The 18,295-nt window shown below is 41.8% G+C and overlaps 1 protein-coding gene across 8 annotated transcripts in view; it reads right to left on the reverse strand.

Annotated features, from left to right (window-relative positions):
• The window catches only part of TSHZ2 (teashirt zinc finger homeobox 2), a 222,805-nt gene that overhangs the window by 73,148 nt on the left and 131,362 nt on the right, over positions 1 to 18,295 (reverse strand). For 3 of the 8 annotated variants that reach the window (XM_065032505.1, XM_065032509.1, XM_065032508.1), the window contains exon 2: positions 11,772 to 15,885. In XM_065032505.1, coding sequence (XP_064888577.1) covers positions 12,815 to 15,885 — 3,071 coding nt within the window. In that variant the 3' untranslated portion in view covers positions 11,772 to 12,814. The other 5 variants (XR_010466641.1, XM_005499631.4, XM_065032507.1 and 2 more) reach the window with 4 other exon arrangements.

Raw genomic sequence — 18,295 nt, forward strand, 5'->3', positions numbered from 1 at the left:
AAGGGAACATGTACCAGTGAGCTGGGAGGGGAATATTTCATCCTCTGCTCACATTAATGTCTGGGCATATACAGCATCTAGTATTAATTTCCTTGTTGTGCTGCAATATATAACAAATTTGAGGCAGTAGCTTTATGGTGCAAGTTGTAATTTTAAATTTTATGATACAAACTGACCATCTGCAGGAATCTGACCGTATAACCTAAGCCATTCTGTGTAGACTATAACATTAGTACATCTGAATCATGGTGCAGCGATGATTTAGGCACACAATTAGATAGACCAGCTCTCAGCTGCCTGAATTACTGCTGAACAGTCTAATAAATATATAGCACATAGGCCTCTGCCCTGCAAAGCCTTTAAGAATGTTCTTAAGCTTGCCTCTAATCAGCAAAGCACCTATTACGATTACTGTTACTCAGAGACTAGTTCTGGACCAGAAACCCATCGTGCTTGGCATGGCACAAACAGAAGAAAACCCAACTTAATGCTCAGGGACCGCTGCTCCTGAGCCCGCAACGCAGGGATGGAGAGCTGGGGTTAGGCCAGGCTTTGTTAAGAAGTGATGAGGGACATAAAGTATCAACTGTTGAGTTTAATCCTGGAAACACTGCACCCATTTGCCAGATTGGGACATTGAGTGAGGGAGCAGAAAGGGACCTGGCATCAATCAGCAGGAGAACAGGAGAATGCCTGGTACCCCTGTCCTGGTGGCAGCTGCTGAGCAAATGCCTCCTGCCAGTACGCTGATGTGGCCTGGCTGTAAACACAGCTTTCTTTATTGTCTGTTATCAATAAAAACTACATCTTCAATTGCAGTAAAATCTCTTTGTGGAGATCTGTGCTCTTTTTGAGGAGAGACTTGCACTTCAGGAAGAACTAATCCTGAGTTCCTGGTATATTCGGTTCAGGAGGTTTGTTAAGCAGCTCTGGTGGCTGGTGCTACAGAGATGAAGGCATATGACCCCCAAAATGAGGAATCTCTGAACAGAGAGGCAGCAGCACACACCCTGGGAGAGCCCTGACATCTTAGGCTGAAACGTATGCAGGTGGCTTTTTTTTTGTTTTTTAAGCTATTGATGTATTAGGGTGCAAAACCAACAGCAGACACAAGACTGCACTGTGCAAGGGGCTGTACAGAGTTCAAGATGATCTTCCTCTTACAGAGGGACCAAATAATTTCTAGCAACACAAGGCAACAAGTAGATCTTGGAAGCTTTCTCAGAAGTGAAGGAATTAAAAGAAAAAAAATATATAGGAGAAGAAGAGCCAGCAGAGAAGCAAGGCAGGCTCAGCGAGAAGTTTAGGCTTATTTTGTTGTCTTTTCTGACAGCGCTGTATCATCAGCGGGTGGCTCAGAAAGGCACAGGAGCAGCAGGGTTCCTGCCTGGGGAGCTGAGCAGCACAAAGAGCTGGGCAGCCCGGGCCCAGCAGCCCTGGTAATTGCTCTGTTAACAGCCTTGCGCTGCCTCCTCCTTACCTGGGCTTTAGCTGCAATTAGAAATAAAAACATATCCCAGGGAGAGAAAATTGTGGCCACTGCTCACTCGTGCCTGCTAATGGAGGATGGAGGTGGGGAGAGCAAGAGACAAGTGCCATTTCCAGGCTGTGAAAAGGCTCTCTCCTTTCCCAGCCCTGGCCCAGCGTGACCGCAGCATGCAGGGCACACTGTAGGGGATGGGAAACAGCTTCCAGCTCTGCATTTGCCCTCCAGATTGGTTGGGCTTCTACTGTGACCATGCACTTACTGTGCTGGTTGTGGAGATCTCCAGAGAACCAGAGTCCAGAGCACCACACGGATGGAAGAACCATTGGTTTTTTCAAGTCACAATTATCTCTGCTACTGTATTTGTGTCCTCATTCCTGCCTCGTTTTAAGTAAGTTACAATTCTCCCACTCTTGTTACTGAGTAGATGCAGATGCCACTTTGTTCCGTGTGATTTAAGCCAGTAGTTAATGTTCAGTTATAATTCCACATTTTAGACATGAAAAATAGCCTGTAATGTTCAACACAGGGGCCTCTCAACAATGATATATAATTTAAAAATTAACATAAGGACAGAGAAGGCACAGGATTTTGAACTAGGGACTCTCTCATTCAAAGGTTACATCTCTACAAGGTGAGCTAAAGGAATTAGTTGAGTTATTAAGTGGATGCCTCTGTTATGTTTTCCCAGTACATTAGCTTTTTTGCAGCCTTTTCCAGTTCAGCTGCGTTCAGCCCCAGCATGTTCAAAGTGCAAATGCTCGTGGCACTGTGTTCACACATTTGCTTTTTTTCAATGTCAAACAAACTGGAGCTTTTCAGAGTCAAAGGTCAAAGTGGAGGGCCCTTAAGAAAACCTCTTGGGAAATCATGTGATTGTTCATATGTCTTTACTGTATATAAAATCAGGCTTCATACAAGGCTTACCCTTTCCAAGCATCTTAAAACTATAATGAGTCATGACTCATTCCTGCAACACCTAAGTTATGTAAGTGGTCTTGTTAATTTACTGGAATATCTTACATAACTAATTGTTTCCAGGATCAAACTCCGAAGCCTCCAAAACCTCTGAACTCTAAAGAGCTCCTTTAGAATCTGAGAAGTTAAATCTCAACCTCACACAATGAGTCAAAAGCAGAACAAGGGACAGAACCTGCATCACCAGAATCGCTCTGCCAAGTGCAAGCCGTAAACCCCTCTTTTGACAAAGCTCAGCAATTTGGAAAACATGCAGGGGGAACTGGGAGCAAGGAGAAGGAAAAGAGCTCGGCTGTGAAGCGGTTTTGGAGGTGGCATTCCTCTCCTGTCTGTTTTCTGTTCACAATAACAAGACGTAGCTCATATCCTTGGTGTCTCCTGCTGCACTCTGGTTAACCCTGTCTCACTCCAGCACCAGCATTTATGGATTATAAATTTATTGACATTTGACATTTGCATCAGCTTTCACCTGATCAACAGGAGCTTTGGCTGCCAAAGGGAATTATTATGGAAGATTTCAACAGCCATGGGAATGCCAAAAAGGTCATTAAATCATATCAGAAAAACAATGTGTTCATAGCATTCATACATTTAGTCTTGCCAGTAAATCTTCTGGTTGATGCTTGGACCACCTACTGATGATACTCAAAGCGAGGGAGAAACAGGGAGAATCGAAGAGATGAATTAAATTAAAACCAAATGACATGAAGCCTTGCACAGTGAGATCTTTAATTTTCTACTCTATGAATCCAGAATAAGAAAAAAAACAACAAACCAAACCAAAACAAAACACAGTGGCTTGACTTTATCTAAGTTAATTCCCTCCATATAGGCAGGGCTTAACTAAATAATCCTGAGTAATGCGTGCACCCCACATTATTGCATGCAATTTGTATGTGGGAGGTGCAGGATTCAGCAAACATATGGCACATGGAAAACAAATGACAGGGTGTGCTTTTACACTCATTTTGGCTATACTTATCACTCTTGTTGATATTTTTTCCAGACATGAAATACGAGTGTAGGAACTTTCACCCTAATTTCTTTGGAAAAATACTGAGAGTTATTTTTTTGTGCATTTGTGATTTATAGAAGAAGTCCAGCGCATAATTCCTGGAATCACAGACAATGTCTTAAAAAAAGCACTGATCAAATAAACAGAATTACCTCCCCCATTGTCTTTTACCTGGATGACAAACCTGGGTCTTGCACCATAAAAAACCAAGGCCAACAGATTAGCGCTCCATAGGATTACGGAGGGAAGTGAATTATGGAACTGGAAGCCCATCCACAGCCTGTGTATGTCCAGTCTGGGATGAGCTTCACTCAAGACTGATCCACACACAGGTGTTTGCCCCCAAACTGAGTGAGCATGAAGAAACTGTTAAGCTTTGCCCTTCTCCAGTGGAAGGATGGGGTGTTCACATGAATGTAGGCAGAAACAGGCCACAGGATTGTCATATCCCAGAGAGAGTCTTCTTTGAAGTCCCTTGGGATGTAGATCAATAGGTGGGTAAAAGGCAACATCAGTCTTTTTAATGGCTCTATAAAGAAAGCTGGTAACCATGAAGACTCGGTTCCTACAGGGATCAGTGTCTGTAGCTTGTCTTGCCCACCAGAAATATGCTCAGTGTTGTGTAGCCGTTGTTGTGCTTGGAGCACTGAGGCATGTGTGGCTACGGGGTGATGGTACCAAGATCCCACAAGGAGCAGCAAAGGGCAGAGACAGAACTGGACAGAAAGGCTCTTCTAAGCCTTTTCTTGAAACAAAAGAGAAGTGGAGAGGTAGAGCTGTGTGACAGAGATATCTAGCAGCAGCTGTGCACCATACCAGGATATCAGTTGCATGTATTGAGATAGATAATTTCAGGTAATCTGTGTGGTTTATGGTACATATTTGGGTGCTTTCATTAATTGACTATGAAAACAGCAGTCTCACATCTGAGATTTCAACGGTTCTCCAACAATTTTGTCTGCATACAGACTGCTTTGGAGGTTTAGAAAAGCTGAAAGCAAACTCAGAAGTGATCAAACTAGTATTATCCATGTCCAAAAAAACAAGCTGTTTTGCCTCCTCTCAATTACTGGTCCCTGCTAGTATCAGCTCTGCAGTAAGACTGCAAGTCCTGCTCTGCACACAGTTAAGAGAGAAATCTTGTGAGGGTGGTGTTGTTATCACAACATGGGAAACTCCCAGGGAAAGCAGAACAGAGAATGGAACAAAAAGTGATGCCCTTATGTCAGGAGCTTGATATCACTTGGGAGCGATTCCTTCCTTAGCCATGTGCAAAGAGCAAGCATGAAGGCTCAGCACCACTCTGGCTGCCATGGGCTGGTTTGTACACCCTCTGCTCCCTCTCTTGGGATGGGGAACCTCCAGAGATCACCCCAAGAGGCCTCAACATTGTGCCCAAGTTTCTGCAGCTACCAGGAAGGGCCTCTTGCATGTTCTCTGGAGCTCTGGGAGCTGGGGAAGATGACATCCTTCAGGTGAAGAAGTGTCTGAACTGTGAATCTGAAGGCTGAGGGAGTTCTCTGGAATGGTACTACAACTGTCCTGTTCTTACACTCTTACACTGGTCATGGTTAGAGATAGGATGGACACAACAGAGCTTTGACCTAATGCTGTAAGGCTATTCTGACGTTCTTACCTCACTACTATTCAGCTTTATGAGAAGAGCAGAAACAAATCATAAAGAAAGTCTTAGCAGTCTTGGGCTGTTGGGCACATCTCCTGTTACAAAGGATTGTGCATATTTGGGGCTGGGGAATAGAATATGAACACAAAACATGGAAATTGTTCACTTATAGCTGGAGGCTACGGGCTCCACAGCACAGAGAAAGCTCAGCCTGGCAGTGATGCAGAGAGTGAATATCCTGACAAGGACCAGAGAAGGTCCCTCAAGTACTGGGGTTTTGGAGCTCAAGGGACTGTGAGGCACAGCGGAACATGACCTTGACCTTCACCAGATGGTGCAGAGCACTACTGGGAAAGGCAAAGAGGGGAACAATGAGCATGTGGGGCTCACAGGCTTCCTGATCTCTCTATCAGAGGTGAGCTTGAAGGCTGAACTTTTTTGGTTCTCCAATGCAGCCTAAACCCACCGTTCTCATCACCTCCAGGAGTCCTTTCATGGTTGTGTTAATCATAGATGAGCGTGGCAGTAGAAAGGGAAACTGGAGGATGCTGAGAACGCTCTGGTAAACCACACTCCCATACACTCAGCTTTCTCCTCCTGCCCTGCTTTGCCTCACAGCTGCTGCTGTGTGCACAGTTCCCATGCTGATCACCTGATAATAAATTGACAAGAGGCTTCTGGGGTACAGAGGCATGGGGACACTGAGCATCCCTTCACTCTGAGGCTTGTGATCCTCTGCAGTACAGGCTACCCAATGGACAAACTCCTTTTCCTTCATCTGTACCCCATCTGCTGTGGCAGAGCACTGAGCAAATGGTCTTTACTGGCCTGAGAAGGTGAGGGCAAGGGGCGGCAGCAGCTGCCACCACACAGACCACTCCGTGCTTGATCTGACACAGCTGCTGGAGGAGGTGGAGAGGAGGGAAACAACCACATCAAAGCCTCTCTAACCACCTCTCCTTTCCCTTCAAAAATGTCACTGCGGCACCCTCCGTTTTCTATAACAATGTTTATCATTGTTCTTCGATTGTCTGGGACAATAAATGGCTAGAAATGAGCATATATCACCAGGAAATCTCTGCCTGTCCCTTCCCCCAAGCAGTGTCATAAAAACGTACAAATTCACATTAATAATGAAGTGCATTTCCCCGAGAAGCCACTGTGTATCTCAGGGAGAGCAGGCAAGGTGGCAGTTGCTGCAGAGTTTCCTATTAAAGAGCAGAGCAAATACTCATAAATCTGATGAGGGGCCAAAGCACATGTTAGGGCTGTCTCCCTCTTAATGGAACCTTTTCTGAAATGAAAAAAATATATATCTCGATACATTCAGGGTATTCATTAGACATGACAACCTCCTTCACTCCCCCATCCTCCCTCCCCGGCTCCTGCATGTGCTGACCCCTGGCAGAAGAGCTGGTGCTGAGTGCTGCCAGGGAGGGATTTTGGAGGGGAGGAGGAATTGTTTTGTTTTAATAAAGGAATTGTGTAAATTGACTATGACGAACAAGCCCCTTCCTGGCCCCACGTCTCCTTTCTTCCCTCCTCTCCAGCAAGCTGCTGCTGTTGGCTTCGTCTCTGACTCTGATGTGCCCGCCACCCCCACAGGTGTCTGTCTGTCCATCTGGCAAGGGGAAGAACTGACAGAGCCAATGCTGCACCCCAGAGCAGGATCCCGCTTGCAGATTAGAGTGTAGGAAACCTTTCCTGCCATTTCACACCTTCAAGGGCTTGGCCAACTCATGCTTTTGGGACAACCTGATTCTCCAGATGTGGGAAGGTGGCAGAATGGAGTATGCGTCCCCTTGGCTCCCTCGGGGGCTGTGATTTTGCTACCTGCTGCAGTGTTTTCATGTTCACCTGGGATGTGCTGCCTCTTTCCTGAAGGTGAGAGTGTCTTGAAAAAGAAACACCATCACAATTATGACATAAGTTCTGTGCTGTGTGTTGCTTGCTCTGCCTCATTCCTCTTCTAGCAGGGAGGGTCCCGAGTTGGAGCCGCGCTGGTGTAAATCTTGCGCGGTTCTGCTGATGTGTGAAAATGAGCACAAAGGCCTGATCCTTCCCCAGCCAGCAGATCCTGCGCAAACAGACCCCGTTCTGAACAGAGGAGACAGGAAGAGATGGCAGAATGAGGCCTGAAGACTACAGCTTAATAATCATGAATTATCTGTTCATTATCCTAATAAATAGTGAACAATCTCTTCCTCCTTTCCTCCTCCCATAAAGCCATAGCTATAATTTTCCTCATTTTCCATCTGTGCTCCATCATATTTGCACTGAGTGATCATCCTGCTAAATTACATTATTTTTATTGAAAGGTGCTTCTGAGGGCTCATGTCTTTTCCTTTTGTTATTGATCTTTGCAATTTGATTGCCGAGGTGTAAAATGTACAAATAAGACTCAGATGCCCTTCCTTTGAAATCTCACTGGGTAAAAATGTTCTACTATAGATTATGAAGGCTGTAGCATTTAATAATATCAGACACAGCAAGGAGAAGGCAAGATTTTGATATCCTCATGAATACTGAATGCTTGAGGAGGTAGGTGCTATTCAAGGTCAGTTAAAATCTGGTTGAAATACTTAAAAGTTGCTGTTTCTTTGTGAGCAGCAGAGTTCCTGCCTTTTGGGGGCAGAAAGTGCCATATGCACTATGTGTAGACAGAGCCTAGAATCAATATGGGTTGACCTAGTGGGTTGGATGTGCTAATGCAATGTTAAGTAATCCTGATCTTAATAGGAACCTGTGGCATTCATAAAAAGCAAATAAATCTGTACTGATATATCTGTGCCAGAACATTCTGATGTGTCATCTGGCCTGACCCTGCTCTCAGTGAAGCCAAGAACACACTATTATTGGTTTCACGAGGACTATTGCTAGACTGAAAAAATGCTATCCAGGAAAACTTTGAAGATTTAAAAATGCTAAATTAAAAAAATATCCTGATATCCAATTTTGGGGAAGCAGCAATAAATATAAAAGGATTAGGGGAACTGAAGATTCACCGGAACACAACTATTTTGAGAGAGGACTGATGGGTCGGTGGGAAGTCCCTTGCTGAGCATGGGCTCTGTGTTCCTCCTCCAGCACAGCAGAAAGGCCAACATATTCCCCTTCCTACTCTCCTTTTCTCTCCTTCATGGAGCTCAGCAATTTTACCCAGTTTATCCAAAGAAAAGTCTGTTTTACAATGGGACTTCCCCACAGAAATTGTTTACTATTGAGAATTCATCATTTCCCAACAAGTTGTTGTCAGAAAAGTCCCATTTGAACTGAATAATCGAGGCTTTCATTGCAGTGAACCCTCTCATTCCAGCTGATGACCCTCAGTTATTTTGGTACATTTCTGCTAACAAAATCACGGTGGACACAAGTGCAGGCAGCTACATCCCAGCATGTCTGATTCTCCTGAAGGGGTCTCTCAGTTTGTAATGATTGTTGCTAAGAAGAAAGGAAAGATGAAGAGCAACCTAAATTCTCTAAAATATAGTTTTGGTCTATGAATTCACACAGTTGTCCTTGGCCATGTAGCACCAATATTGGCTAATAGCGAAACATGATGTTCAGAGCAGCTCCCACTGTTTCAGCAGGATGAGAAAATAAGACACACAGGAGAAAAAAATCTTCTATTTTGGTATACTTAACACATACAGTTATCTACATGTCCTATATATCATTTAACAAATTGCTTTGCAATTCTTACAGGGCGTGGTATAATGACTGATTTAAAATCACTGCATTGCTTAAACTGCATTGTTCTTCATCAAGTTGAGTCATTTTTATGTGAAGTGTCAAGCTCTCTAACAAATAACTGCTGCCAGACAAATCAAGTTCCTCATCTTAAAGCTACGGCTAAATAGTTTATAGCTTTAATCTGCTCACTGAGGTGTGCAGTCTATGACAGTAATTATAAATGCAAGGAGAAATTATAGCTGAATGCTTTAACTGCATTAGGAGCCATTTGATGAACAATCATGATTGCCTGCTCATTTTCAACAATAGAGGGCAAGTTAGTGTCAGTGCATTAGAGGATTTTCAGTTCTGCTCTGCTCTTTCTTCCATTTACCACAGAATGTCAGTTGTCTCCTATAAAGTAGAAAAAAAGCACTGTAGAAGCTTTAAACTTGATGGTTAAAAAAAGACAAAGGAGGAAACAGAGAGAAAAACTGTTCATCGTTATGACTCATTTCTTTTTTTGTTTTGCAGCAGCCTTACTTTCCAATTAGTTCATCTCAGGTAGCTGCTTGTTGACTTATTAGGGTATTTTGAAAAAGAAATCTCCCCCATCACGTCGGTAAATTTGACTCTCTAGAGACTTATTTCTATAGAAAAGCTGTAGATAAAATCACAGAGAGCCTCGGTTAGCGACCAGTTTATAGCCCATCTCACCTGACATGAAAGTCAGAAATACAATTCTGAGTCATCTCTTCTTTTTTTTTTTCCTCAGGACAACATAAGAATTCTAATTTAGTTGAAAAAATGAACAAACGTTCTTCAAAGGTATAAGTCAACATACAAATTACTTCTAATTAAAGCCATGTTTCCTAATGTTCATGGGTTTTCTTTGAAGAATAGCAATAAAACCAAATTTGAAGCGGGTTGAATGAAAAAGACTAGAGACGTCTGACTGTTGTATATTACACATCATTTTACATTATATTACTAAACCCATATCAGTTAGAAGAATTCAAGAAAACACCAAAGATGAATATAAACCAGATATATGTGCCTTTACATTTAAGAAGAATTTATAGCAAATTTCTCATAAACAGCCTCACAGAGGTCTTAAAAATAAAACCATGTACATAAGACATTTTTCTACAGTACTAACCCAGATTATTCATTTATATTTTTAATGATAGCTAACATTTTAAAATATAACCTTTAATAGAAAATTTCATTGAAATATAGAAAGCATTTTATATATTTCTGTACTTCGAGTACTTTATCCACTGTTTTATTTCCACTTATTTCCACATATTTTCTCTATTTGTATTTCTATTTCACTGCAATATTGCTGAGAAGTAAACACAAATGCACGTGCACCTTTTAAGAATCTCGGTATGCTTTGTGCTTCTTTCTAAATACTGTGCTTTCCTCTATGTTACTATTCAAATGTATACCGAACCTTAAAAATAACGTGGTAAGAATAAGTAAACTCCGAAAATCCCTGTGATTTGATATAGTTTCCTTGCAGATCCCAGGAAGAAACGATAGGAATAAACTCTGGCCTCCACACTTGTAACACAGTCAGAACTTCGGTGAGCTCACAGCTCCAAAACTGTAATAAAATCTTTACTCTGCTCTCCCAAATACCCCATCATTTCACACAATTTGTGCTATCATGCATACCAACTAAAATTATAGTTCCAGATAACAGTGCTATCACTCTGTCATTGGAATTTAAATATATTTTTTCAAAGGTAAGATATAACCTGCAACTTGATATAAATTAGAAATGGATGAGTATTTAGGAGGACAGCAATTTCTCGGTAGCCAAAGGCAGGAAGGACAGTTCCTTATTTATGTAGTTACATATCACCTGAATAATACCCGCGATGTGTCTGTGTAGGTTATTACAATGCACAAACCTCTTTTTTTTTTTCCTCAGAGATTTTTTCCTTTGTATTTGTTGCCCAAATTCTCAGAAACAGTAACACGATTATGAAGACGAGTGTTTGGTTTGCTCTTAGTAATAACACGGTGCTTTTAAGACCAAATTTGAAATATTTGTCATGTATTAAGCCACAAATGTGCCAAAATGCCTGTTATATTAATATATTTGGCAGATAGCTTTTGTTTGATAGTACCCAAATTATTGGTTTGCTCTGATACCTCTTGTGTGGAAACCATGAATGTCAGAGTCTTAACAATAATTAACTGGTGGGGAAGAAAACACAGTATGGTTTATTTTTCTTCACCAAACTCTTGTAGCTCTCTGATACTTTGTCAGGTATATTGATTTGGAGTGGCTGGATAAACAAGGAACATTTATTTGTTGAGTTCTAACATTGGGTTAAAAATGCCAAAATAGAATCCTAAAGGTATTAGCCCTATTCAGAAAACAAACTCCTTTTGAGTTAGATGGAATTTTGCTGCCTAAAATATGCAGAAAAGGATAAATCCAGTTACATGTAGACAACACGTACAAGATGTATGCAAAACCTAAATCTTATAGCACTTGGATGCTGACGTTACACTCTACAGTCATAGCTTCTATTACCCATCCCAAAGTAACCCTTTGATTAGTGGTTTAAATTATTCAAAAGTAGCCTTTTTAATGGAGCTTAAGTGATGCATAGTCCTTGTGCTGGCTCTGTACACAGAAAGTGTTTCTTAAAGCTTCATGAATATTTGCAGCAAACAAATGTGAAATCTTCACACAAACGGGTATTCATCCCCAAAGTGCTTGCACCCTCAATTAGCCAGAGAATAGCCACAATAGCAGGTGGCGTGACAACTCACAACACGTCTTTGGTTTTGACTGTCTGATGAATTCATTTGCCAAATGTTATTCAAGTAATGAACACATTGGAGAAAATCAGAATCTGCACATGATTATCCTGTGAACAGAAGCAGAGCCTGAGTCTGCTGGAGAAATTGCTGGGAATGACTAACAGAGTCTTCCTGGAAATAAACTCGTTAGAACAAAAAACTTCTATTTGGACTTTTAGTTGATGTTCTGCATATTTATTTAGATCAAGAATATTCAAGTTTGTGAATCAAGTAAAATTAAAAATGCAAAAATTGCGTGTCATCTGAACATTACATTACATGTTATAAACATCGGTTGTGGCAGTATTTCAGTTGGTGTATCTTTCAGCAAAAGATAGCGACACTAATGAAGAAGTATCCTACTAACAGGTTGTTGAAATATTAAGCTTGTAGAAAATCTAGCTGCTTCCTCAATTAAGTATTAAGCCCCTCAGGTTACACGAAAGCTTGCACTGAAGTCAGTGATGTTTATGGATCGACTAGCGCTCCCACCAACATGAAACAAACTAGGATCAAACATCTTAAAAATTAAAAAAGGAATGACGGAGAGCTAGGTTAAAATGATGTGACAAAAAAGGCCATTAACAATAGTGTTTAAGTAAGTGTAAAATATTAAAATATTTTACAAAACTGAATATCCAAATATCAACAAAAGAATAAACTTATAAACATAAACTTTTCAGAGTTATTTCTAGATTGTTGAGTCCAGGTTTGAGATTATGAGAAACTTGGAATAATTAAGATTTTGCTAATTTGACATTTGAATTGTTTCCTTTTCCCCCCTCAAAATCAGATTTACTGGTGGGTTAGCACTGAAGGAGGTAACAATCTTTTAATTTTCAGTGCTTTTTTCTTGCTTTTTCCATTCTCATTGCAAAGAGTAGCATTTCGTTGTTGCATTCCACATTGAAGTACATAGGATGTGAAACAACTAACTCTTAGAAACAAAAAAGAGTGTGAGAGCTGGGAAAACAGCTATTTGCAAAATATTAATAAGAAGCAACTTTTCTATACAGGGCAATGTGTTAAGCATTTAGCAAGTTCTCTTCTTGAAAACATTATAAAATGGATATGTACATGCAATTAGATTCATGAAGCAGGAGTACATTATGCATTTTATACTGTTTTCCTACGTTTAAGAAACTATGAATGTCTTATGAAGCCTCCTTAAAATGATGAAATTAAAACTCGCTACAGAGCATGCATACCTTAAGAGTTATTCTTCATCCACTTCTGCTACAAATTGTGAATGGTGTTCTGGTGACTTGCTGTGTGTTTTGCTTAGATGAAGTTTTACTGCATGTTTGCTCGCAAATGTCCGACAGCACAACTTACATTTGAACTTAGAGTCTGTGTCCTCTTCTCCAGCTATTGTTTCAGGAGATCTTTGAACTGAAACTCTGGAGATTTCTTGCTCTACCTTGGTTTGCTGCTCCACAGCCAGCCTGTTCATGTCTTTCATTTGGAAACCTAGATGAGATTCTAAGTGGCTAATGTAAGTAGATGGGGTTCGAAACTGAGATGCACAGTCACTGCAGTAAAAGACTGGATGTCCTTTGTCCATGTTTTTCAAAAACTTTGTTCCTCCGGTTTTCCTAAGTTGATACTTGACATTTGCCAACCAATGGCTGATGGTGGTCATAGACAGTCCAGTAAATTTTGAAATCTGCATGCGCTCTTGTGGGCCTAGATCTGATAATAAATATTTACCTTCAGATGTCTGGAAGAGGCTGGAAGCAAACTGAGCTTGCAAAATGAGAAGATGCTGAGGGTTCCAGTTTGACTGTCTGCCCTTCCTTTTATGCAGAGTGGAGACTTCTGTTGAGACATCCTCAAAGCGTCGGACATCTATTTCTAATTTCATAGATGGGATCCTTGAAGATGCAGCAGGTTTTGGTGTAGTAGCTTTGGGAAGAACTTTGACCATGTCAGCGATGTCAGACAGAGCATGTTTCTGAGGTGGAGAAGTACAAGATTGTGCTTGAGCTGACTCAGCTTTCTTGCCTTTGGATTTGGTCAGGTCAATAGGCTGATCATTGTTTTCAAACAAATAGTGCCTGGATACACTTGCAGGTTTTGGTGGGGTTGGAGCAGGAGACAAAACTGGCTTCTCCATCATATTTAGATTCGGTTTGTGGAACACAGAAATTGTGCTAGAGCTGGGGCTGGAGTTGGACTGAGGCCTTAGGGGCTCAGTGGCTTTGCCCAAGTGATTATTGAGTACTGACTGCAGTGCACTGAGGGGGTTGACACACGGCAGCTCAGACGAGTGGTTGGCAGCAGCACAGCCATTACTAAGAGAAGCTGCGGTTGGTTCCTTGAGGACCGGTTTTTCTTTTCCACTGTCCTCTTTAATTTTGTCTTCTTCTTTCAAGGGACATGGTTCTGTTTTTTTTGGCTCCACAGAGACTTCAGATTTGAGGAGAGGTTCTTTCTCGCTCTGGCTGAGCAAGGCAGGCTCAGCTTGGATGCCCTCTTTAGCATAGTCCTTTTGCACCTCCTCCTTGTCATCGGCTTCCTTCTTCACTTGAGTGCACTGGGCCACGTTTGCTGAGATAGGGACCAGAGGCATGACCTTCCACTTGGGAGCTATCGGCCTCAGTTTATTGGTGATCGTTGGCCTGATTTGCAGTACTTGGGAACCCACAGGCAAAGATGGTTTAGCTCCTTCCGAGAGCTGATAAGCTGCATGGATGCTGGGATATGCACTCCAGCTGGGTGCCCCATTTTGAGCTTTATTGATGGCTGTTGTGACAGTGTTCTCCAAGGACTTTAAAATGTCCCCACCACCCTTTGAACCATCTTCTAAATCTTCTTCTCTGAGGTACTGATATTTCATTGTAGGATCCAGTGGCTTCTGAAGAGTCTCATCATACTCTTCACTTTTTACTGCCTTCTCATCTTTGTTTGCATCATCAACTTTATCTTTTTTACTTTCTTTTTTTAGTTCAGAGGTGGGAACTATGCTTTCTGCGGATGATTTACTGGATGGTTTTGAAACTGGGCTGTCACTGGCTGGTGCCTCAGACAGCGATTGCATTTTTTCCACAGCTAAAGGATCCAGAACCAATTGTTTTCCTTTCTTTGAAGCTGAACTTGTGACTTTCAAGAAATGGCCAGTGACCATCATGTGGGTCGTGAGCTGCTGCAAGGTGTCATGGGAACTTCCACATTCCATACACTTCAAAATCTGGGATTTGCAGGCTTCGAACTGCCACGTATAGCTGGCGCCATTCTGGTAGCCGTAGCGGTTGTTAGATGATAACTGCAGGTTCGCATTCTTCTGAGGAGAAAAGGTATCTGAGAAAGACCCCGTTGTGGAATCGGGGGAACAAGGCCTGTTAACATCAAACACACGTTTCTTTGCTGGAGTGACCATTTTTGAAGAAATGGTTGGTACCGGCTCCTTCAAAGGCACTTTTTGGTAATGTTTTGTTTTTATCATATGAACGCTCAGATCTTGAAGGGAATCAAAAGAGTCACCGCAGAACATACATTTCAGAACTTTTTGTGCATCTTCCTTGTCCATGTCCTGGAAAGCCCTTTTTCGGGGCTTTGAGTAGCTGGTAGGTCTGTGCTTGTCCTTTTTATGGTTGTCATCTTGGTAGTGACCTGTCTCATTCATGTGAACCGTGAGTTCCACCAGCGTGTCGTAGGCAGCGCTGCACTGCCGGCACCGAAACCGGCTGGCGCCCGTGAACACAGTTCCACACATTTTGCTGCTCTGCCTGTAGAGCTGGACCGAGCTGAACAGGTTGGGTTTCGAGACAGGTCTGGAAGGTAAATTCTGCTGTAAGCTTTTTGACAGCGCGTCTTGATGCCAATCAAAATCAGCTTTGTTCCCTCCATTTCTGTTGTCACAACTCCTCTTTTCAGAGTTGGACAACTTGAAACCCAGCCCTAAGCCTGTCCAATAAGAGTCTGACAGTATGTTGGCATAGACCGCTGTCATTTTATCCATGCAATCGTGTGCTTCATTCTGGGCTTTGGGGTGGGTGCTGGTTTTCGGGTCCTGCGGCTCTCTAGAGCAAACACTTTTAATATCTGCCACATGGTCACTACCATCACTTAGCAGTGACTCATTCTCTGCATCCTGGTTAGAAACGTGACTGACAGGGGAATTCTGGTAACTAAAGTTCCCTTTCTGCTCAGGACCCACTTCATGTTCCTCATCTGTGCCAGTGTCGTTGCTGCCCTGGAGCTGAGCAGTTGAGTTGTTGTCATCATCATCTTCTTCCTCCTCCTTTATATCTTCCTCTTCCTTTAAATCTTCCTCCTGGACATAACCTGAAATGCAATGTCAATATATGAAATAACTTGTTAAAGGAGAATACTACAGTTCGAGCTTTCTAGGTTCAGTATGTGTTTTCTTTACCAGACTTCATTTTAATCTACAACTTTATTGCCTGTTAGTTCTGGAAGTAAAAAAAAAATAAATAATGATGTCTCTTTTTGTGAAGGTTGCTGAATTTTATTGGCAGATAATCATAATTCTTTATAACTGCCAGAGATTCTGAGTTAATAATTTTCCTGTCATGGGTATATAATTCTAACTGTCCTGTAATAGGACAGTTGGAAAATTCATATGCGAGAATTTAAAGTTTATACTAAAAGCTTCAATTCTATCAAATTGTTTTTAGCCTCAGTGAAAGAAATGGTAGAATTGGCAAGGAACAGAAGAAAATAACTGCCATAATCTTCCTGGTTCATAGCATCATCTAGGTACAGTAACCTTTTGCCATCTGATCACCTAAAAATGCACTTTAGAATGTACACAAATAATTTGTATGTCAAAATATAACATCTGAAAGCACTAATAGGCATAAGTGGAACTCTTTTGTTTACAAAAGTAATGTGCTGTGTACCATAAAAGCAAAACGTTCTTCAATAAACACAATTCCATAAATTTCAGGGCAAGAACCCTTGGAAGTTACAGAAGAGTATTAGGAGGTGACACAGATAGACTGAAGTTAACTGTAAAACTGGAAAAGCAGAACAAACTCAGAAAGATTTTCTTTGACAAATTAACTATTTATTTAATAAGATGAACTTCATACTGGAAGAGCCTTAAATTTTAAAATTACTTAGGAATTCAGTTGTGGTTTGTGTTTTGTTGTTTTTGATTTTATGTCAGCAGTAATTCTCCATAGGACATACAGTGATGCACAGGTCTCCATAGGAGATATGTTGATGCACCAGTTCGGTGCAAATGCGACGCTGCCGACCCAAGGGACAGCACTGCAGCCTCAGGACTCCTTCATTGGGTTTCCTTAAGACCAGCTCTTTGTGTCAGTTAAGCACATAAAACAAAACAGAAACACAAAACACTCCCCCCCACCCCGCAAACCAAAGCTGCCCTTAAAAATAACGAAGCAAAAATAAAAGAAAATGCTAGCATTTGTAATTGTGAAGTAACTAAAAGACCAGAATGCAACAGGTAAATGAGCCTAAGGTGTTATTTGTTTAAAATCTAACTCCTTCCCATCTTCTGAGAAAAGCCATTTTATGGCTGCTTAAGAACCTGGCTCAGTTTGCTCTCTTGAATTTGGCACTCCTGCACAAACGATGTCCTTTCAGCAAATAAGAAGGCATGGGCGGAAAAGGTAGAAGCATTTTGATTAACACCTGGACAAAGCCTTCCACAGTTTGTTTCAGACATGTGTTTCAGTTTTTCAGACTATTTGCATGTGTACCTCCCCTCTTCCAACACATTTACCATCAAGCCAAAGAGACAAACCAGAACTAGGGGAACTGTTTCCTGGATGAAGCTGCAGTATAAAAAGAGGGAAATGATGAGCTAAGGAACCCACATCAGTCACCCTTCCTATGCCCTTCCCATGGTCTTAGGACCTGCACAGATCACGCCGGCTTAGAGCTGGGCTTGGTTTTATTCCAGGGGTGATACCAGGCAGCTTCATAACCAGAGGCAAAGATAACAGCAGTGGCTATGGGCAAATGACCTGGACATCATTTTAGTGTGACAAAACAATAATCACAACACTGTGCTCTTCGGCAGAAGCTTTCAGTAAAGCTACGTATTAAACAATGAATGTTGGATTTTTTAAAATAAGCTTTTTAGTAGTGTGTTGGAGTACAGCAAATAGTTGTAGCCCCATTTACAGAGGCAGGCAGCAAACACAACAAGAACAAACTGTTCTTTTCTCCACCCTAAACTTCTTCCCTAATAACCAGATAATACTTTCCATGTACCCATTTCTGAGCTTGTATGTTTTTCAGGGGGCCAAGGAGAATGGAGGGACACGGAGGTGGCAAAAGCTCCTCCACGTCACGAGTAATAACCTCGTTAAGCAAGCGGTGCACAGTGATGAGCGGGGCTGACACGGTTCTCGCGGTGCCAGGGATTCTGCACAGCGTAGGTAGCGGCGCTGGCCCCTCGCCAGCGTGTGTCACAACGCCGAGCACATCGCACCAGCAAAACAAAAATACGAAGGGAATCCAATGAAGGAATCAGACAAAACAGACAACAAAGAGCATTCACACAGTTTTGGGTCAGTGCAAATTTGATTCTCCATTTCAGCACCAATTCTTTGAATTCTATTAACCCATTTTTCACCAGAAAGTATATTTTTTTTTTTCCTTTGGGAGATACATACAGTAGTTTCTTCCTCACAATAGCCTTTGTCCTTCTGAAAGGATTTACCAGGAGAAGCAGAAGTACCAGACAGCTGCACATTCC

This window comes from Columba livia, chromosome 16, assembly GCF_036013475.1.
Source record: "Columba livia isolate bColLiv1 breed racing homer chromosome 16, bColLiv1.pat.W.v2, whole genome shotgun sequence".
Classification (NCBI taxonomy): domain Eukaryota; kingdom Metazoa; phylum Chordata; class Aves; order Columbiformes; family Columbidae; genus Columba; species Columba livia.